The sequence below is a fragment of the Uloborus diversus genome, chromosome 8 (genome assembly GCF_026930045.1).
Source record: "Uloborus diversus isolate 005 chromosome 8, Udiv.v.3.1, whole genome shotgun sequence".
Classification (NCBI taxonomy): domain Eukaryota; kingdom Metazoa; phylum Arthropoda; class Arachnida; order Araneae; family Uloboridae; genus Uloborus; species Uloborus diversus.
Genome location: NC_072738.1, coordinates 126044945 through 126067996, shown reverse-complemented (window position 1 = coordinate 126067996; position 23052 = coordinate 126044945). Strand labels below are relative to the sequence as shown.

The 23052-nt window shown below is 35.5% G+C and overlaps 1 protein-coding gene across 1 annotated transcript; it reads left to right on the top strand.

The window, feature by feature from the left end:
- Positions 1 to 16812: 16812 nt before the first annotated feature.
- LOC129228585 (protein NYNRIN-like) lies at positions 16813 to 22669 on the top strand. Its single transcript, XM_054863268.1, has 2 exons — positions 16813 to 17317; positions 22656 to 22669. The coding sequence occupies exons 1-2, from the start codon at positions 16813 to 16815 to the stop codon at positions 22667 to 22669; spliced, it is 519 nt and encodes a 172-aa protein (XP_054719243.1).
- Positions 22670 to 23052: the final 383 nt, after the last annotated feature.

Genomic DNA, 23052 nt, shown 5'->3' with positions numbered 1-23052 from the left:
CTTTGACCACCAGACAAGGCAGTTGGTAAAACTAGCATTTGTAAAAACCCCAACTGGATTTTTAAAGGAGCACCTGGATTTTTTCAGGCAACTTTTAAATTTTGGTTTCGTTCAAAATTTAAACTGATTATTTTTCAATTAAATCATGGAAAAAGTTAAATAAACAATAAAAGTAAAATCTATATATCTAAACAAAATATGATGTATGTTAGTGATTGTGTGTGCTATGTAGTTTATACAAATCCACAATTAAGGCCAGATGTTTGCCAAATTTGTCACAAAGGTCCTTTGATACTTGAGAATTTACATGAGGAGTTTCACCCCACGGTGCACAACCATGGGAGGGAGGGGGGTTCCTTACGGGGCATTCCAAGGTATTTTTGACATTATGTAGAGACCGTAACGTGACCTTTTTTTGCCATAACTTTTTAATTTACCATTTGATTTGCAAATTATTTTATTTTGAGCTGGTGTATTGGTAGGAAAAGATCAAAATAAATGCTAATCAAACAGTAAATTAAAAAGTTATGGCAAAAAAGGTCATGTTACGGACTCTACATAAATGTCAAAAATACCGTGGAATGCCCCTTACACAAATACAGTTTATCAAATCTTGTGCAGAGGCAGTGGCGTAGCTACATTTTCTGCCGCCCAGGACAATTCCTCAATTTGCTGCCCTTTGGTTGAGAAACAGTCAAAAGTATTTAAAGGAAAAATAAGAACTCAATTACGAAGAAAAATAAAGAATATGCTCTATTCAGAAAAAATTTCTAAATTAGCCCTAAGAATGCATTTTAACCTTTTGGTGACACCAGGCAGGAGCTTAGAGGTCGGTGCTCTGCACAGGAAAATTTTCCTAATTTAAAGATCTAAGTATGCAATTTTATGGTTTCTTTGGTCCTTTCAAAGGGGGTAATGACATCCTTTTGGATCCGTGCTGGGGTGCCCGTCTTAATGTTGAAAAACTCGGAAATTGCCGCTTTCCTAGATCCAATATTGCCATATTACAGAATTTGGATGGTTTTCTTTTTCACTGATACAGGGTGATAAGATTAATGAGCCCTATAAGTTCGATTAACCATACTGATTCATGAGAAGGAAAAGTTGTGTATTGAAAATCATTACTTTCCATGTGATTGTGAAAGGTTTACTTAGACATCAATTCACTAATTAAAAACCTTCTGCTTAAATGAATGTCTAAATTTGAAACTCGCTGTTTATAGGAATTTTACTGATATAAAGCAGTAAGATTAGTCGCAGTTATTATTTGAGTTGTGAGTAAGTACTTTTATAAGATAAACATAAAATTAATTCTGGTCTGAATAAAAGTTTTGTAATAAGTGACCAATTAAAGCAATTTCTGAAACAGATAATGCTACCCCAAAGATAAGCAATTAATTGCCCAGACCTCTCTTTTCTTACTCTTGTTGTAACTTTCCTCAAAAAAATAGTTTTTTTTTTTTTTTTTAATAAGGTAGTTTTCGAGTAACTTTCTTAAAATCAAGTGCTAATTTCATATTATAACGAAAAGTTTTTTTTTTTTTGCCTCCAGTAATTGATCAGAAGCATGATTTCGCTATTAGCAAATGTTGAACTTTTTTCACATCAAGAGCATGAAATTGCCACCCCCCAGCAAAATGCTGCCCGGGGCGGACCAACCCCTTCGTCCCACCTTAGTTACGCCACTGTGCAGAGGTCGTGCAATGCTTAGGAATACACATAGGAGGGTATTCGTCTGCCTATGGGGAGAACGCCCCATAAGGAGTTTTCCTTATACAGCTCCATAACTTACAACAGATCTTTGCAAAATTTGGCGTCTTTTTGCAATTTTTAGTTTGTGGTAATTCCTCTGCTTCGTGTTATCATACATAAAAAATAGTTTGCTCATATGTATATTATTTAGATGTGCGTAACATTTACTGTCTGGCCACGGATTGTATGGAAAGACAAACATCCGTTTTACAGCCGGAAATGGACAAATCTATTATTTTTTATCGATGCCAGCTTTTGCAGAAGCAGAGTCTCATTCAAATAAGTGGAATACGGGCATCAAATCTTTACTTTTCCCCCTTATTCACATAGATTCGTCTTATCTGGACGTATAAAAATTCCATGCAATCCGTGGTTGGACAGTATGTACTTCGGACAATAATTTAGGTTAACTTTTTAGTTCTGAAAAGTAATGACTTGACCATAATTATTCAATTCCCCTCCCCCTCCCTTTATTTCTTTTACTATTTGTGTATTAAAAAAAAACTTTGGAAGGACTACATATTTGTTTTAGATATTAAATTCAATGCCTCTTGTAACAGTTCCGTTTTCTTGTAACGGCTGCATATTAGCCATTTCCCATTTTTCAAAAAAGTACTTATCAGACTAAAGTAAGCAAGAATTATTTCAATCAAATTCCAAGACTTTTTTTTTTTTAAATTGTTGGGGGGAAATGTTTTGATTTACTGAAAATGGCCATCTTTTTCTTTTTTAACAACAGCTCAATGCAAGGTTTCCAAGAGAAAAAGCCATAATTCAAAAATCAATTCCGATCACCCCTCCCTTACATCCACCCTTACTCGAAACAACTTCGAGATGAAGAGATAACTAACTCCTGCTCAAAGGTAAAAACGTACACTGTGTTCAAAATGAAATATATATACATTACTTTCTTTTTGATACATCAAATAAATGCCAAACGTATTTTTTCAATACTGCATTTGTCTATAAATCCTCACTCCAGGAGTTAACTAGAATTTTCTCTAACATTAATGCATAAAGGCGCTCAAAAGACATTTGCACGATGGCGCCAATCAGGCTTGGCGCGGGCCTGCATACACGTAGATTTGCACATGTGTTAAATGTAGCCTCCCCCCCCCCCCCGAAAAAATATTTCAACACCACTGTTAGTATTATTCCACAATAACATGCAAAGCAGTTCTAAAAAAATATACATTTTGATACATCACTACAAGCATTTTATTATAGTGAAACCTCTCCGAGAAGCCACCCCTTCGTTCAGTGAAAATGTGGACACAGAAGGGGTGGCCATACTTAAGAGTTTTCATTATTGAACTCGAGCTGTACTATGAATTATATAATTCAACACTTTTTAATGATGTTTCAAGAAAATAAAGGGATCAACATACACAGGTTTTACTGTATCACTAAATGAAAAAATGCTCCTCATCGAGTTCTGAAAATGTAATAGCAATAACACAGCAAAAATTATCAACTGTTGTTTTCCGAGCGGCTATCAGAAAGAAAAATTTTTGCACACTGAGAACAGTGGTGTTCCCATAGGGTATATTCCATGTATGCCGTATATTCTCAAATATTTTTTAGACATATAGCGTATACCTTCAAGTTTCAAAAATTTCCATATAAACACATATTACATATATCGTTGCCTCAGAGCAACACTAAGACATCTAATCCCCGAAATAACATTAAGATATCCTACTGTTGCTCTGAGGCAATGATTTGATCGCATACAAATATTGTGCGTAATGGATTACTGGGAGTATACCCTCAGAAAAATAGATGGGAACATCAGTGTATGAGAATAATTTGCACAAGCCAAAAACCTCATTTTTGAAATTGATTAAAATAAGCAAATAAATAAATATATGTTTCAGTATTCTAAAAATTATTTTATTTATGAAATCCTTGTGCAATTTCATTTTTTCATGCATACAACAGCAGCATGATGTGATAAGATCCTAGAACATAGACCATTCTATTTTTTAAATTAATCTTTGAATTTCAGGGGGGGGGGGGCGGGAGGGAATGCTTGTTCGATGAACCCAGAATTATCTTCTATTTATTTTTTTAGCCTGGCTTAATTGTGCACATGTTATGTATTGAATATGCACACAGATTTAAAAAAAAAAAAAAAAAAAAAAAACAGCGGTAAACCCTTACCGCGAAACACGGGAAAGCACTGTTTGGCAAATTTAGAATTTTTTACTTCTATTTTTAGCGTGGCTCAAAAAAAAGATTAAAAAAAGCGCTATCCAAGACATGTTTTCTAAAAAAATAAACCTTCAACATTTACGGAAAACACTTCAATTCTTTAACAATTAAAAAAAATAGTAGGAAATAACAGAAGATTGAACGGAAGCAAATATAAACAAACAGGTGCAGACGCCCTGTCAAAACACCGAACCGGTTACGAAATTTGCATACGCTTCCCGCTTTCCGCCTTCGTGTAAATGAGCAACGATTTTCCTCTGACTTGTGACGTCACATGTCTGCCGTCCGATGTCCGAAAGCGGGAATCGTGTAAAAGGGGTCTCTAGCAAAAACCGTCTCCAGGTTGCGTTCATATCCTAATCCTACAACGCACGCACAGATTCAAACACACACGCCTTCATACACACACACACAGACTCGTGATTTGCGAAACATAATTTTAATTCAAGATGTGAAAATTCAAATTATTGAGCAATCACGATTGCTAATTGTTTTCATTTTCATTTGACTACTGAATGATGTCTTTTGATTTTTCCCCCGCCTTCCTCTGCAGCACCACTGTCGACCGGCCCCTGATCCCGATGCTGCTCCTTTAGCTGAAACTTTCTCCATGTTGCGTTCTGTATCCTACACACACACGCATACCATACACACACACACACCTACATACACGCGCACACACGCCTACATACAAACACGCCTACACACATGCTAAGGAAAGGGTTTGGATCAGGAACTTTCTCTCGAACGTTTTTCGAAATTGAAGTTTCAAAAGCGCAATTTTTGACGATCTTCGGTGATGGTAGAGAGAGGGAAGATGATCGAAGCTTCCTAGACATTTTTAAAAACTAAAGGCACAAATAAAAACACAATCGCATGTCAACTTTAACGGTACACGAAAAGATGGAATTCTGAAACTTTTCGAAAAAATTTTCGAAAATTTTTCGAAAAATCCCCGGAAATTTTTCGAAATTTTATTAGGATGATAAAGAAGGACCTCCCTCGCAGTTTTTTTTTTTATTATTATTTTTTTTTTTTTAATTGAATGTTAAAAAGCGCAATTTTAATGATCTTCGATAATAGTAAGGGAAAAGGGGGGTGGGGGTGAGGTCAGAGTTTTCCTGCGAAAATGTTTCAAAATTGAAGACCGAAGCATTTGTTATCAACATGTGAAACCAGGATACGTAGTAAAGGTTAAATGATTAAAATCAATTGCCTCTCACTTGAAAAATTTCTGTATCCGCTGTTAGGCCAGCGCCAATAATGTTTGAGACCAAAAAAATTTAGAACAGGATAAAACCAGTTAGAAAGGTAAGAAAATCTAATAACATAAATAGGGAAAATAAATTACGGGCGGGCTGAGTTCGGGAAGGGGGGGGGGGTTTAAGGGGGGGGGAAACGGTTTATCACGGTTTTCGGAAAAACTAAGAGTCCTATCGAAAAAAAACTAAAATACAAAGTTGTTGGTAATAAAAAGATCTACAACTTTTGTACTTGCACTTTTTTCTATAACCTCAAAATATATGCGAAAAATTCAAAAAACGAACTTTTTGGTTTTTTATTTTTATCTCCCACAAAAAAAATTTTTTTTTTCACTAAATTTAACGAAAAGTTACTTTATTATGTCTCAAATATACTGTAATTTTTTAGATTTAAAATATTTAATTTTTTCTCCTTATTTTGATTCAGTAGTAAAAAAGCATCAGAATTTTTAATCAAAAAATCTTACGTCAAAATATCTGATTTTTTTAAAAAATCGGAGCGAGTTTTTTTCGTTGGAATCTCTACTTTTCAATGGTTTAAAAAACAATATACAATACTGTGGAAACATTTCACAAAAAATGAAAAAAAATTAAAAAAACTCGAATTTGAAAAAAAAAAACCATCACTATGTAAAATTTTAAGGTATGTATTAAAATTTGCACTTTAATTACACAAAAAAGGTATAGAACATTTATTTTGTTTATTATTTTTTTTAAACCTGACAGCAGAGCATTAAAATGTTACAACTAAAGTTCTATAGAAGCTATAGAATTGCATGATAGCTCATTTTAAAGACAATATAACGCACATCAATTTAATATGTTATGTAACTTGAATAATTGTTGAGAATTTTTTCCATAAAATGTTAAGTTAAAAAATTTTAAAGATAGTCTTTTGACATTTTTGGAAAAAACACAGGATTTTTATGATATTTTAATGAATACAGAGAATTTCAGAGTTGGATCATCAGTTAGAGCAAATAATGTAGGACACATTACTGCAATTTTCACTAAAACGTTTTAGTAACTACTGAACCCTTCATGGTCCCAATGGTCCCACTGAGAATTTTTCGACATTAAAAAAAAAAAAAAAAGCATTAAAAATCAGAGCATTAAAAAAAAAAAATTAAAGAACGCCATCACGAAAATATTTGAATTTTTAAAAAAAATTTGCGGAAAACATTTTTGCTCGAAAATTATTCAAGTTACAAACTAAAGTGAATGTAATTCTCTTTAAAATGAGCAATTATGAAACTGTTTATTTCATAAGACATGAGCTATAACATTTGCAAAATTTTTCCCACATTATTTGCCGTCTGCTGAGTCATAGTCCCATGCTAACACATGTTGGATGTATTCATTAAAATACATTTTAAGATCATATTTTTTCAAAAATTTTAAAAGACATTTTAAATTTTGTGAACAAGTTTTTCTTGAAAATTATTAAACTATACACTAAAATCCCAGTTATCCGTGGGATGGATTACCCACCGGCTTTCATGCATTCAAAAACATGTTTTTTTTTTTTGGCAAGGATTAACTGAATGCAGATAAATGCACATTTTATCTTAGTGCAAAACCTGTTTCAAGACATCCCTATTTTTTTCTTCCCCTTCCCTTCCCTTCCAATGGCATGAAACCTTTCATGGTCTCTGAAACTGGACAAATTGAAACCTGATTTTTAGATCTACACTACTTACTGCTTTAAATCTACACCATATTTACTGAATTTTAGATCTATACGACTTACGCGTGTAATCGAGTGACTACACCACTCTTGTTCAAAAAACTTCCCTCCTTTCCCCTATGAATTTTTGGTGTAACCTAGCTTGATTTTCTTCAATTAATTTGTTTGCACAATTTGCTTGTATGTGTAAAATCCATTTGCTATAATGAGCGATTCCTTTTTTTTTTTAGCTTTTACATACCTTTTTCAAGCAATGTTATTTTAGTTAGGATGCAAATAATTTAGATCTATCTAAAGCTATTACATAGACTAATATTCTTCTACTTACTTTGCGGATTATCCACGAATTCGGTTTGTCTGAGGTTACTGTCCCACCCTATTGCGCAGATAACTGGGAGTTAACTATATATAAAATTAAAGTGAATGTAAGTACCTCAAAATGAGTTATTATATAGCTCTGTTGCTCACACAGAACTTGAATTGAATACTTTAAAACACTGATAGCAAGTAAATAAAATAATAGTTTAAAAAACTAAAAAAACACGCTTTTGTAGCAAAATGAACTAAAAAGTGAAAAATAATCTTCGGATGATAGTAGTTGACCAATCACTTAATTTTAATGTAATACAAAAAAGCGTGGGGTGCTGTCTGTTTAATTTTTGCTTGGACAACAGATGGAAGAAATTAAAGACAACTGATAAGAAGCCCCCCACGCTTTTTTGTATTACATTAAATTTAAGTGATTGGTCAACTACTATCATCCAAAGATTATTTTTCACTTTTTAGTTCATTTTGCTACAAAAGCGTGTTTTTTTAGTTTTTTAAACTATTATTTTATTTTTCTGTTTTTTAGTCTTATGTTGGAGAATTATCAGGCGACGAAATTATTTATAAAACGAATGCGAGGTAATATCTTAAAGTTAAGACAAGGACACCCCGATGGGAAGCTACTGTGAGTCATCGATGTATGTTTGCGGAAATCATATTTATATTACTTTGAAAATTTGAGATGCATTTGAATAAAAGTTTGTTCAACAATGGTCTGATCAGCAATGAATTTTCAATTGAAGGCTCACCTAAATTTCGGCATGAAATTAGTTAAAAACAATTATATTTCATGTTCTAATTACCTTGGAACATTGGAACAAATTTTGTCTGATGCAGAAAATTTAAAGGTTTTTGTAGATATTTTGAAATCCTTTTTGCGAGCATTTTTTAATGTATTTTTTAAAAAATTTATTTTTTCACATTGTTGGATTTATGCTAAAATATTGAATAAAATTGGAGGAAACTAACAATTAAAAGAGTTAATTAATTCATTTGATTATAGAATATTGCATTGTCATCGGGTCTGAGGTCGCGTGCCAAATTTCAAAAGAATCCGATCGCAGGAAGTGGGCGAAATTTGAGCTGTAAGATTCCGTTACAAGATACATACATACATACATACAGGTGAAGCTAATAAAAGCGTGTTAAACTAGTATGTTGTGGCCATCACGAAACTTTCTTCTATATTTTTCCTTTTTCTGATCCCTCCCCATGCTTGACGAGGAAGCAATATTCCTAACAAAAACAAAATTACACATGCAAAAACTTGACGACCATCCCAATGTCTGAATTATTGTAAAAACAACACAAAGAGCGAAAATTGAAAGTTATTTTAAAAGCCTTACTTGAATTAATTACAAATATTTTATTTGTTAACAAACATAAGATGGCAACAGTTAAAAATTTTAAATCATTGAGATAATATTTCCGATCATTTCCATACAATTAAAATCACGAGAAATACGCAGACGACAATCTATTACGATTTATCTCTCTTATTGTTGCATTATAAAAACTATTTTTATTCGCAAAAAAAAAAAAAAAAAAAAAAAAAAAAAAAAAAAATCAACACCTCTTGGAGAGATTGGAGTCAAAATTGAACCAAAGCCTGTTTACGTATGGATTCACATATATTCCAAATTTCAACCAGAACGTAGCATTACTTCTTGAGATAGGGCACTCACAATGGGAAAAATGAACGGGCGATTGCGCTACCCCCTTTTTAGCTGTTGACACCAAAATAAAATCAGCTCTTATACCCACTAAGAGCTACTTGTCAAAAAGTTTTTGTTCGATTCCGTTCGTTATTTCTTGAGATACAGCAGTCACAATTGACGACAAAAAACGTTCTATAACTCAACCCCCGTTTGAGCTATTGACACCAAAATTGAATCAGCACCTGCTCCTGTTAGGGGCAACATATGGACTAAATTTTGTTTGATTCCGCCAGTTACTTCCTGAGGAATAGCAAGCACGCGTAACTCAAAAAACGTCCCATTGGTCCATCCCCCTTGGAGGAATTCGCGCAAAAACCAATGGGCACAAGTTCACATAGGGGCACATATGTGTACCAAATTTCGTTCGATTTCATGCGGTAGTTTTTGCTGTAGAGCGGCCACAAAAAACTGGTCACACACAGACGTGACACACACACACACACACACACACACACACACACAGACAGACATTTTCCAAAAATAGTCGAAATGGACTCGGCACACCTCAAAACGTTCGAATCCGTCAAAATTCGAAATTCGAAAATTTGCACGAATCCAATACTTTCTTCTATATATTAGATATAGAAGAAAGTAAAAAAGTGCTGTTTAACGAGTTGCAACTAGTAATTATACATCCCTAACTAGTATGTTGTGGCCATCACGAAACTTTCTTCTATATTTTTCTTTTTTTTTTTTTCTGATCCCTCCCCATGCTTGACGAGGAAGCAATATTCCCAACAAAAACAAAATGACACATGCAAAAACTTGACGACTATCCCAATGTCTGAATTATTGCAAAAGCAAAGCAAAGAGCGAAAATTGAAAGTTATTTTAAAAGCCTTGCTTGAATGAATTACAAATATTTTATTTGTTAACAAACATAAGATGGCAACAGTTGAAAATTTTAAATCATTGGGATAATATTTCCTGTCCTCCAAGTGAAACGATACCTCTGGGGGTGCTAGTACTAGGTAGCTATTAGCTCCTGGACTAGTTCAAAATTCTCACTAACTGTTCGATCCGGTGATGGTGCTGCCATCTATCGGTATATAAAAATAATGGAGGCAAGGCACTTAGTATGCAGTCCTAGACATAAATACAGTTGAAGTCAGTTGTGACTCTTGAATAGAAATAGAAATAATATTTCCTATCATTTCCATACAATTAAAATCACGAGAAATACGCAGACGACAATCTATTACGATTTATCTTTCTTATTGTTGCATTAATAAAAATATTTTTATTCGCAAAAAAAATAAAAAATCAACACCTCTTGGAGCGATCGGCGTCAAAATAGAACCAAAGCCTGTTTACATATGGATTCACATATATTCCAAATTTCAACCAGAACGTAGCATTACTTCTTGAGATAGGGCACTCAAAATGGAAAAAAAGAACGGGTGATTGCGCTACCCCCTTTTTAGCTGTTGACACAAAAATAAAATCAGTTCTTATACCCACTAAGGGCTACTTGCCGATAAATTTTTCTTTCATTCCGTTCATTATTTCTTGAGATACAGCAGTCACAATTGACGACAAAAAAACGTTCTATAGCTCAACCCCCGTTTGAGTTATTGACACCAAAATTGAATCAGCACCTGTTCCTGTTAATACCAACATATGGACCAAATTTTGTTTGATTCCGCCAGTTACTTCCTGAGGAATAGCAAGCACGCGTAACTCGAAAAACGTCCCATTGCTCCACCCCCCTTGGAGGAATTCGCGCCAAAAACTAATGGGCACAAGTTCACATACGGGCACATATGTGTACCAAATTTCGTTCGATTTCATGCGGTAGTTTTTGCTGTAGAGCGGCCACAAAAAACTGGTCACACACAGACGTGACACACATACATACACACACACACACAGACAGACAGACATTTTCCAACTAGTATGTTGTGGCCATCACGAAACTTTCTTCTATATTTTTCCTTTTTCTGATCCCTCCCCATGCTTGACGAGGAAGCAATATTCCTAACAAAAACAAAATTACACATGCAAAAACTTGACGACCATCCCAATGTCTGAATTATTGTAAAAACAAAACAAAGAGCGAAAATTGAAAGTTACTTTAAAAGCCTTACTTGAAATAATTACAAATATTTTATTTATTAACAAACATAAGATGGCAACAGTTAAAAATTTTAAATCATTGAGATAATATTTCCGATCATTTTAATACAATTTAAATCACGAGAAATACGCAGACGACAATCTATTACGATTTATCTTTCTTATTGTTGCATTAATAAAACTATTTTTATTCGCAAAAAAAAAAAAAAAAAAATCAACACCTCTTGGAGCGATCGGCGTCAAAATAGAACCAAAGCCTGTTTACATATGGATTCACATATATTCCTAATTTCAACCAGAACGTAGCATTACTTCTTGAGATAGGGCACTCAAAATGGAAAAAAAGAACGGGTGATTGCGCTACCCCCCTTTTTAGCTGTTGACACAAAAATAAAATCAGTTCTTATACCCACTAAGGGCTACTTGCCGATAAATTTTTCTTTCATTCCGTTCATTATTTCTTGAGATACAGCAGTCACAATTGACGACAAAAAAACGTTCTATAGCTCAACCCCCGTTTGAGTTATTGACACCAAAATTGAATCAGCACCTGTTCCTGTTAATACCAACATATGGACCAAATTTTGTTTGATTCCGCCAGTAACTTCCTGAGGAATAGCAAGCACGCGTAACTCGAAAAACGTCCCATTGCTCCACCCCCTTTGGAGGAATTCGCGCCAAAAACTAATGGGCACAAGTTCACATAGGGGCACATATGTGTACTAAATTTCGTTCGATTTCATGCGGTAGTTTTTGTTGTAGAGCGGCCACAAAAAACTGGTCACACACAGACGTGACACACATACATACACACACACACACATACATACATACACACACACAGACAGACAGACATTTTCCAAAAATGGTCGAAATGGACTCAGCACACCTCAAAACGTTCGAATCCGTCAAAATTCGAAATTCGAAAATTTGCACGAATCCAAAACTTTCTTCTATATATTAGATATAGAAGAAAGTAAAAATGGTCGAAATGGACTCAGCACACCTCAAAACGTTCGAATCCGTCAAAATTCGAAATTCGAAAATTTGCACGAATCCAATACTTTCTTCTATATATTAGATATAGAAGAAAGTAATAAATGAGAGATTTAAAAAAAATATAGATAAATTTAAGACGTCAATGAGTAAGGTTTCTCAAAGTTTCATGAAAATCTGAGAAGTCAAGTTGAGAAATTGTTACTTTCTTCTATATCTAATATATAGAAGAAAGTATTGGATTCGTGCAAATTTTCGAATTTCGAATTTTGACGGATTCGAACGTTTTGAGGTGTGCTGAGTCCATTTCGACTATTTTTGGAAAATGTCTGTCTGTCTGTCTGTGTGTGTGTGTGTGTATGTGTGTCACGTCTGTGTGTGACCAGTTTTTTGTGGCCGCTCTACAGCAAAAACTACCGCATGAAATCGAACGAAATTTGGTACACATATGTGCCCCTATGTGAACTTGTGCCCATTGGTTTTTGGCGCGAATTCCTCCAAGGGGGGTGGAGCAATGGGACGTTTCTTGAGTTACGCTTGCTTGCTATTCCTCAGGAAGTAACTGGCGGAATCAAACAAAATTTGGTCCATATGTTGCCATCAACAGGAACAGGTGCTGATTCAATTTTGGTGTCAATAACTCAAACGGGGGTTGAGCTATAGAACGTTTTTTGTCGTCAATTGTGACTGCTGTATCTCAAGAAATAATGAACGGAATGAAAGAAAAATTTATCAGCAAGTAGCCCTTAGTGGGTATAAGAGCTGATTTTATTTTGGTGTCAACAGCTAGAAAGGGAGTAGCGCAATCTCCCGTTCTTTTTTTTCATTGTGAGTGCCCTATCTCAAGAAGTAATACTACGTTCTGGTTGAAATTTGGAACATATGTTAATCCATATGTAAACAGGCTTTGGTTCTATTTTGACACCAATCGCTCCAAGAGGTGTTGATTTTTTTTTCTTTTGCGAATAAAAATAGCTTTATTAATGCAACAATAAGAAAGATAAATCGTAATAGATTGTCGTCTGCGTATTTCTCGTGATTTTAATTGTATGGAAATGACCAGAAATATTATCTCAATGATTTAAAATTTTTAACTGTTGCCATCTTATGTTTGTTAACAAATAAAATATTTATAATTAATTCAAGCAAGGCTTTAAAAATAACTTTCAATTTTCGCTCTTTGCTTTGCTTTTGCAATAATTCAAACATTTGGATGGTCGTCTAGTTTTTGCATGTGTAATTTTGTTTTTGTTGGGAATATTGCATATTGTCAAGCATGGGGAGGGATCAAAAAAAAAAAAAAAGAAAAATATAGAAGAAAGTTTCGTGATGGCCACAACATACTAGTTTTTTGTTGATTTGACACAGAATGACACAAATTCTAAAAAAAAGGCCTTTGATTAATTTTTAGGGCTTCTGACTAGAAAATATCGCTTTTATAGGGGCCTGTAGTGAAGTGAAGTCACTGATTCCTGCGAGCGATCAACTCAACTCGAGCGGAGAGCAGGAGTGGAACGAAAACAATTCGGCGATCGAACAGACGCGTTTGATTTGGTGTGTATCATTGTAAGATTAATAAATAATATGGAGTCAGATGATAGTGTTTACTGAATACACTACAACACTAAAGCTACAGTGGTGACCTCCGGACTATTTTGTGCATTGAAAATGAGTACTGATAAAGAAATTCCGAAACAAAGCGTTTCAACGGACGTTCTTTCTGAAACCGAAAGCACTGAGCAAGCCTGCTTTGTGGGTCATGTTGGAGTGAAAGTTCCACCGTTTTGGAAGCCTGATCCCAGGATTTGGTTTCTGCAGTTAGAAGCACAGTTCCGCCGTGCAAAAATCACAAGTGACGAAACAAAATTCGACCTAGTCGTCAGTTCCATAGAGGCGGAAATCCTAGCGCAAGTTACGGACATTTTAGTTACCCCACCACCCAACAACAAATATGACGCAATAAAAGATCGCCTGATTTCGACTTTCGCAGACAGTGAATCCCAAAGGACACAAAAATTGTTGACCCAAATTGAACTTGGGGATCGTAAACCTTCAATTTTACTCTGTGAAATGAGAAATCTTGCCGACCAAAAGGTTAGTGAAAATTTTCTAAAAACCTTGTTTTTGCAACGCCTCCCAATGGACATGCGCAGCATTCTTTCAGTCAGCAACGATGATTTAAATAAACTGGCCACCATGGCTGATAAAATTTGGGACCTTCGATCACCCAATAATTACAATTTGGCTTCGGTGTCACATACTAATGTGTCGATGGTTACTTTGGAATCCCTCCAAAAACAGATAACAGATCTCCGAATACTGGTGGAAAATTTAAACAAAAGGGGACGTTCCTCAGCTCGTCGTCAGCATAGTGGGAAGAGCCACAGCAAATCTGGCAGCCGCAAACCCTCCGATCAGCACGGAATATGCTACTTCCATTCAAAGTTTGGTGATAAAGCGTATAAATGCTTACAACCATGCAGTATGTCTCTTCAACTACGGCGTGAGGGCCCCGACGTGCAGGAAAACTGATTCCACGGCGACAGGGAGCCTAGGGGCGGAGCTGAGTCGCCTCTTCATTAGTGACAAAGCATCAGCAGCCCTTTTCCTGGTAGATTCAGGGGCGGAGATTTCTGTAATTCCTCCAACGCTCACGGAAAGAAAAAATGTACATAAGTTTGAACTATTTGCAGCAAACCATTCGAAAATTAAAACTTTTGGGCAGAAACTGTTACGACTCGATCTTGGCCTCAGACGAGACTTTGTATGGCCGTTCATAATAGCCGATGTCGACAAGCCAATCATCGGGATAGATTTTCTGGCAAACTTCAACCTTTTAATCGACAGCAAAAATCAAATGCTAATAGATGGAAATACAAAACTGTCAACAAAGGGAACGTTTTTTTCAACGAGAAGACCAGTCATCACCGAAATAGGAACGCAACAGCCATATATGTACATAGTCTCAAAATTCCCTGAACTGCTAAGACCTAATATTGTAAATACTAAAATTGTAAATCATAATATTGAGCATTTCATCACCACACAGGGACCACCGGTATATAGTAAAGCGCGCAGACTTTCCGCAGAAAAATTAAAGGCCGCTCGAAAAGAGTTTGACTACATGCTACAGCAAGGTTTGTGCCGCTCTTCCAAGAGCAGTTGGGCCAGCCCACTACACCTAACCCAGAAAAAATCAGGTGATTGGAGACCTTGCGGGGACTACAGGGCCCTTAACAACGTTACGGTTCCAGATCGTTATCCGATACCATTTCTAACGGATTGTAGCTATATACTGCATGGAGCTAAGATTTTTTCATCCATTGACTTACTGCGAGCGTACCAGCAAATACCGGTGCATGAAGCGGACATCCAAAAGACCGCCATAACCACGCCTTTTGGGCTGTTCGAGTTTTCCTTCATGCCGTATGGCCTTTGCAATGCAGCACAGACTTTCCAACGTCTGATAAACACTGTGTTGCAGGGATTAGACTTTCTTTTCTGTTATTTAGATGACATATTGATTGCTTCGAAGGATGAAGAGACACATCAAAAACATCTGTTCCTTCTCTTCGAGCGACTGAACGAGTATGGTCTACGCATTAACCTTTCTAAATCTATATTTGGTGTAACACACATCCAATTTCTCGGATATGAAATCAGCTCCGAGGGAATGAAGCCTTGTACATCCAAAGTCGATGTCATTAAAAATTATCCCGAACCTAGCTCTGCCACTAGCCTGAGACGGTTCCTGGGAATGGTAAATTTTTACCACAGATTCATTCCTAAATGCGCTGGCATACAGCAACCACTCACCAAGTTACTTGCTGGCCATAAAAAGAATAGCACCAAACCTCTTCAGTGGACTGACGAAAGTCGTGAATCGTTTTCCAGGCTCAAGGATGCCTTATGTTCGGTGACTCTCTTATCACATCCAGATCCAGAGGCTCAACTGAGTTTGGTAACGGACGCTTCAGACATAAGCATCGGAGCCGTCCTTCAACAAGAAATCGCTGGATTAAAAAAACCTCTTAGTTTCTTTTCAAGAACTCTATCCCCGGCACAGAGGAAATACAGCACGTACGATCGTGAACTTTTGGCCATTTACAGTGCAGTTAAGCATTTTAGATACTTACTAGAGGGAAGGCCTTTCGAAATCTATACGGACCAGGAACCCCTCACATACGCTTTTCGACAAGACTTGGACAAAGCCTCTCCCAGACAAGCAAGACAATTGAGTTATATTGCTCAATTTTCAACGGATATTCGCTACATCAAAGGAGAAGAAAACATTATTGCTGATACCCTTTCCAGAATTGATACAATATCCGCACCATCTCCAATCGATTACGCAGCTATTGCAAAACTTCAAGATGATCACGATTTAACAATTTTGAAGAATAACCCAAGGCTGAGAATGGTTAAAATATCCATTCCAGAAACTGACGAATCCATTTATTGTGATGTCTCCACCAAAAGTAATCGACCCTACATCCCTCCAAACTTCCGACGACAGTTATTTTCTTCTATTCATAACCTATCTCATACAGGGATTAGAAGCACAAGAAAATTAATTACAAAAAGATTCATATGGCCAAATATCAATAAAGATTGTCAGTTATGGTGCAGGGAATGCGTGGAATGCCAAAAATCCAAGGTACAAAGACATACCAAATCAGCTCTTATGGACTTCAAGGTTCCTACCGAACGCTTCCAGCACGTTCACATTGATATCGTTGGACCCCTGCCACCATGTCAAGGTTTTAGATACTTACTAACGATGATTGATCGTTTTTCGAGATGGGTTGAAGCTGTTCCTATGGCAGATCAATCAGCAGAAACAGTTGCAAGAGGCATGATCTCAACCTGGATTTCACGCTTTGGAATACCGCAACGTATTACGTCTGACCAAGGACGTCAGTTCGAAAGTCAAATCTTCTCATCTTTGAGCAAATACTTCGGGTTTCAAAAATCCAGAACAACAGCCTACCACCCACAATCGAACGGACTGCTTGAGCGACAACACAGGACTATTAAGGCAAGCTTGAGATGTCATTTACAACAAAGCAAATCTTGGGTTGACGCTTTACCTTTGGTTCTCCTCGGATTGCGTTCTGCACTGAAAGAAGACATAGGATACTCTTCAGCCGAGCTCCTTTACGGAAGTCCTCTACGTTTACCCGGAGAGTTTGTTGACACCATTCCTAATGTCACGCATTCAGAGTTTGTACAAAGGCTACAAAGTATTATCCGCAACCTAAAACCTTCTGCAACGACTACCCATGGTAATACGAACGTGTTCGTTTCAAAACAGCTTTTGAATTGCTCACACGTTTTCGTCTACAATAATGCCGTCACTTCATCTTTGCAACCATTTTATCTTGGGCCTTATGTTGTGAAACATCGGTCACCAAAGTATTTTGACTTACAAACAATACTTGAAAATAGGGCCTTTATAGGGACTTTTGAGGACCCGTGGGAACCCTGACATGGGGCATATTCAGTAATCAGTCCCTGGCTACATAAATTCGTTTTATTTAATAATGACTGGACTTGATACAGCAAGGACCGCGAAGGCTCTCTCCCGAAAAGTTTGTGAATTTGAAGATTTAAAAACGTTGGGTGATTAAAGGATGTAAGAATAAATTCTAGGGCTCAACCGATGAAATTTTTTGGCCGATGGGCCGATGCCGATTGTTTTCCTCCAAATGGTCGATTGCTGATGCCGTTGGCAAAAAAAAAAAAAAAAAAAAAACCTAACAGAAATAAATTGATAAGATTGTCAGGAATTTAAAGGATCATTGATTCATTTCACTTTACTTCCTTTCTACGAATAAGGAATTGTAATCACAAAAAAAAAAAAAAAAAAAAAAAAAAACAGATTTCGACCTAAATTTCTATTTTACGATCACCAATTTAAACTCACAAGTTTTTTTGCACATCTGTATATGCATATGTACCTAAGAATATATAGATAACCAAAATATCCATTTTGAAAAGCTCCTTAGTTAATTGTCGCAAATTCTCGTGATGTCTTCATGCGCGTAAACTAGCGTCACTCAACAACGTTATGAAATAGTAAGTTGAAAACTCATACATACGTAGTACAAGGGCGGATCTAGAGGGGGGCCATGGCCCCTCCCAAAGCTTTGTGATTGTAGGAATTTTTTTAAGAAAAAAAAAAAAGAAAAAAATATAATGAGAAGATAACAAAATTTAACACATGCGTTTTACTGAAAAAGAAGTATAGGCCTTAATTGGGACATAAATTTTATCCCTATCCTCAAAACAAAACTTTCATTTCCAAAATTTTTCTCCATCTTTTACATCATTTCTTGATTGCAACTGCAGACACTTGGACGATCTCTAAATGCTGTTGTTCTCAGAGTATACATACTGTTCACAAGACCAAAGAGAGCCTAAATTTTCGTTTTTATGGATTTAATTTCGAAACTAGAGAGAGAACCCCCTTTTCCCATGCACTTTCACAAATGCCTTGATAGGTAGCAAAAAATTGCATTTTAAGTCTTTTATTTGGAAAACATGTCAACGGAAACTCGTTTTTCCAACCCTTATCATTAACTTACTTAAAAGCAACTTAAATGAAATTTTTTGGGACTTCAATTACAAACGATTTTTGATAGGACCTCCTCCCTCCCTAGTTTATATCGTGATGATAGCTTTAAAAGGAGGTTTTTGGTGGAGCTCACGAATCTTCCATCCCTTTCTAAAATATGTATAAATATAGTTAAAAATCGAATTTTTAGAGTCTCAAAGGCAAAATATTTCCAGGAAGGAAGGATTCTAAGCACCTTCACACTTCCTTCAATGTAAGCAAACATTACCTTAAGGTGCATTTTTAGGCTGGACAGCTAAAGAGCTAGAAGAGCACCTCTCTTCTAACTTCTCAATGTATAATGACAGAATATTTTGGTTTCTAAGCTTTATTTTCCAAAAGTATTTTGGGGCCAGCGCCCGAAACATGACCTTTCTCTGTATATCATCAAAAATAGACAAAATGCGTTATTAGTTTTCTAATTTTCAAAAATTACTCGGAAGTTTAAATTTTGAAACATTTTCGAGGGAGATTCCTAAATCCACCTCCTCACCTAATGTCTCGATATCCCGAAAATTGAGATTCTAAAACTTCATTTTAATAAAACTTCTGGGGAGTTATCAGGGCCCAATTTCCCAATCGGCAGAGTAGGCAACTGCCTAGGGCGGCAAATTTGCTATTATAAAACACATTTTTTGAATTAAATTGTTATTCTTGAAAGTAAAATATTAGCATTCCTTCATTTTCCACAGAGACAATTTTTTCTTGTAATTTAATAAAGATTACTTTCACACATCTTATGAAAGTCAAATGCTTTTCAATCATGGTATTTGCCGAATCGTCAGCACAATTTGGCGAATAAAAATTTTTTTTGGAAGATCACTGTGATCATTTCATCCGGGTGCCTCAGAATGTGAAAAGTCATCATTTGTTCATTTGTTTGACAGTTTGAATCTGGGGAACACGGGGAACACTTTACGTTTTTTTGAGTCAAGGAAATTTTGCTTCTTTTAGGGGGGGGGGCAGATTTCAAATTTGCCTAATAGTGGCATGGAGCTAAATTTGGCCCTGGGGAGTTTGTTCAAAAATTTCGGATGGCCCCTCCCAAAACAATCGGCTGGATCCGCCACTGACGTAGTATGATCTAAAAGTTCGAGAACAAGTTGTATAAAACCTTACCCTGAATAGTTCACATTACCAAAGTACATCTATCTACAAAATAGTCACCTTGAACGACTATGCACTTTTGCCAACGTTCGTATAGCTTTTAAAAGGACTCCTGGAAGACATTTATCGCAACCTCCTGTAGGGCCTCTTGCGCTGCCGTTTTAACTTCATTGTGGGGAAGAAGGCAACTTTCATATTGATGATGAACGATTCGATTGGTCAATACTCTGATACTGATATGACAAACAAATAACCTAACGTTTCCTCAGACTTAGCTCCGTGTGACTTTTACCTGTTCCCAGCAAAAAAACATTTGCATGGACGCTGCTTTCCTCCGTCAGGAGAAGATAAAACTGCATCACAGAAGGTAGCGAAAAATGGCTTCCAGGAGTGTCTCCAAAAGTTATATGAACACTGGCAGAAGTACATAGTCTCTCAAGGTGACCTTTTGAAGGTGGATGTGCTTCGGTAATGTGAACTATTCTGGGTAAGGTTTTATACAGCTTGTCCCCCGAACTTTTGGATCGTACTACGTACAATTTGTATAGGGTGTAGTTATGCTTCTCATTTTTTGACTGCTGTATGATGGAAGACAAAGATCAACAGCAAAAAAAAAAAAAAAAAAAAAAAAAAAAAAAAAAAAAAAAAAAAAAAGGAAGAAAAAGAAAGAGACTTTTTAATAACCAATTGATTTGTCTTTTTTTAATTGAAAATATATTTAATATTTCAGTAATATCGTAATAATGTATGAATTTAGGTTCACTAAACATAGTTAAAAAACATTAAATTATGTTGTTTAATCATTCAAAAAACAGATTAAGAATAAAACGATGAAACCGTCAACAAATTACGCAATTAAAGTGGAAAGATTGCACATTGACATTTTTAGTCATCAAATTAAACAAAAAAGGTAACAGATAAATTCAATATTAAATCATAACAGGAATATTTTTATACTTATTTAAAATTTATGAATAGAAAAGTTTGCCTTTTTCATAAAAGCTATAATGGGGGGAAATTTTGCAAAAAAAAAAAAAATTAATAACCATGAAAAGAGCAAATTTCTTAAAACGCAGCTACAATAAAGAAACTCAATATTTACACCAAGTTAATAACTGAATACATATACTACTTGATCTTATGTTTGCACACGTAATATTGAACAATTTGATTGTTTAATCTTTTATGAAGCACTACAAACAAGTTGAAATTACATTTTTCAATTTAACAATAATTTCCTGAAATTTAAAAAATTGCATAATAGAAAATCCTTGAAACTTTTCTATAACATATTATTAAAAATATGATGAAAACGAAAATAACTTATTCATTGATTTTATATAAATACATAAAAATAGTTAGTTACAGCAGAAAAAAAATCGATCGCTATTAATGATGAAAAAAAAGGTGGCGCATTACGAAAAATAGGTGAAACAAGTATAAGAAATATACAAAATGACAATTCTTGACCAAAATAAATAATCGCTAAATATTTAAGAAATGCTTGAAACGACGAGGGTGGGTTAGGGGGGTCACACTCTGATTTTGGAGTATCTCACAACATTAAACTTCGGCCTCATTTTTTTAGTACAGAACCGCTACCACCAACGCCTCAGACGAGTTTCTGAATCTACTTCAGCACTTTAGAAGAAAAAATTTAATAGTCCCATTGATTTCCGAATTATGTCACCATTCAAAATGTCTTTAATCAATTTCTTACATTAATGCTCTAAATTCTTCTTAAACAATAGATAAAGCTTGAAAAAAAAAATCTAATTTTATGAATGGTGTTAGTTTTAAACAACTCAGAAGTACAACAGTTTGATTTCAGAAATTAAGGGAGTGGGAGGAGGGGCGCTCAAGTGTTCTAGGAAATACTAAAAATAGTCGAAAAAAATAGAGTTCAAAATAATCATAAACATTGAGCAGAAAAACCTTTTTAAAACTTGCACCGAGTTTGTTTTGATGTGCAGTGGCGGATTTGAAATATAGCAAATCTTGCAATTGCGCTAGAGGCAAAGCAACCATAGGGGCACCGTATTAGTTACAAAAATGCTTATGATAAATGTTTTACAACTTCTGTGATAGAGAAATAGGACCCCAAAATGTATTTCGACGGGCCCCAAACTTGTAGCTCCGCCGAAGTGATACAGAAAAGACTGCATTACTGTGATTTATATTACAAATATTGAAAAATTGAAAATTACCGTCGGTTCAACGGGAATCTAACAAAATGAAACAAAACCGATTTCGCCATCTCATATTTGTTTCCATGTTCTCCAATTCTGTAATATATCACCAAGTGATCGTTAGTCTGAGACGCTATATTAGTTTTGCATTGAAATAAGTAATTAATAGCCACAAAAAATGAGTAAATAGGCTTTTTAGAACATCCACTCGAAAACAAAAAGGGAAGTAAAGTGCACAACTGGAACGTACGCACACCCCACATGCGAAAATTTAACTTTCTACAGCTTACCATTTTTCAGTTATGACTCATGAAAGATACATACGTACATCCAGCCGCAAGAAACAACGAAATAATTAACTTGTTTGGTACCTGAATGCAGTATTAAAAAACTCTTTCAGCAGTAACTTAAATAGAAATTCATACTGAAATTTAAGTAAACAATTTTATATAAAAACAATAACTCCCTTTACTTTGTATTAAAAAGTATAACAAAGGTCCTTTTTTTTTCAAAAACATCGGCCAATTCCATTGGCTTTTTGATGTTTTTTAAGGTCGTTGGGCCGATGTTTCCTGCAAGTTAGCATCAGCCGCCGATGCGGATGGCTAAATTATTGAACCATTGGCGCCGATGCATCGGTCGAGTCCTAATAAATTCGGAGGTTCTCCTACGCAAATGTTTTATTGATGAATTTCTAAAAACTCAATTTAGATTTCCTTCAGTGATTTCAAAGGAAAATTTGGGGGACAACCCGCAAATTTTTTTGCAGTAGATTTTAGGGGGAGGGTGATGCCCCTAGGAGAGATGCCTGAAAGAAACTTCACATTGCTGCTTACTGCTTTGCATTTGATTAATTTTCCACCTTGCATTTTTCTTTTTCTCAAAAGCTTTGTGATAGCTCATACATGCTAGTATTCTGCTGTGGGCAGGTAAACAATAATATATACCACTATGAGTTTTTGCGATATTTGAAGAAACGTTTTTGATGCCCAACAAACACTTGTAAAATGTTGGAATTTCACTCTTTTTGTGCTCTATTTTCAGCAGGAAACCAAATAAGCAATCTTGTACAATAAAGCTAAAGTAAAATAAATGACGAAAATGCAAA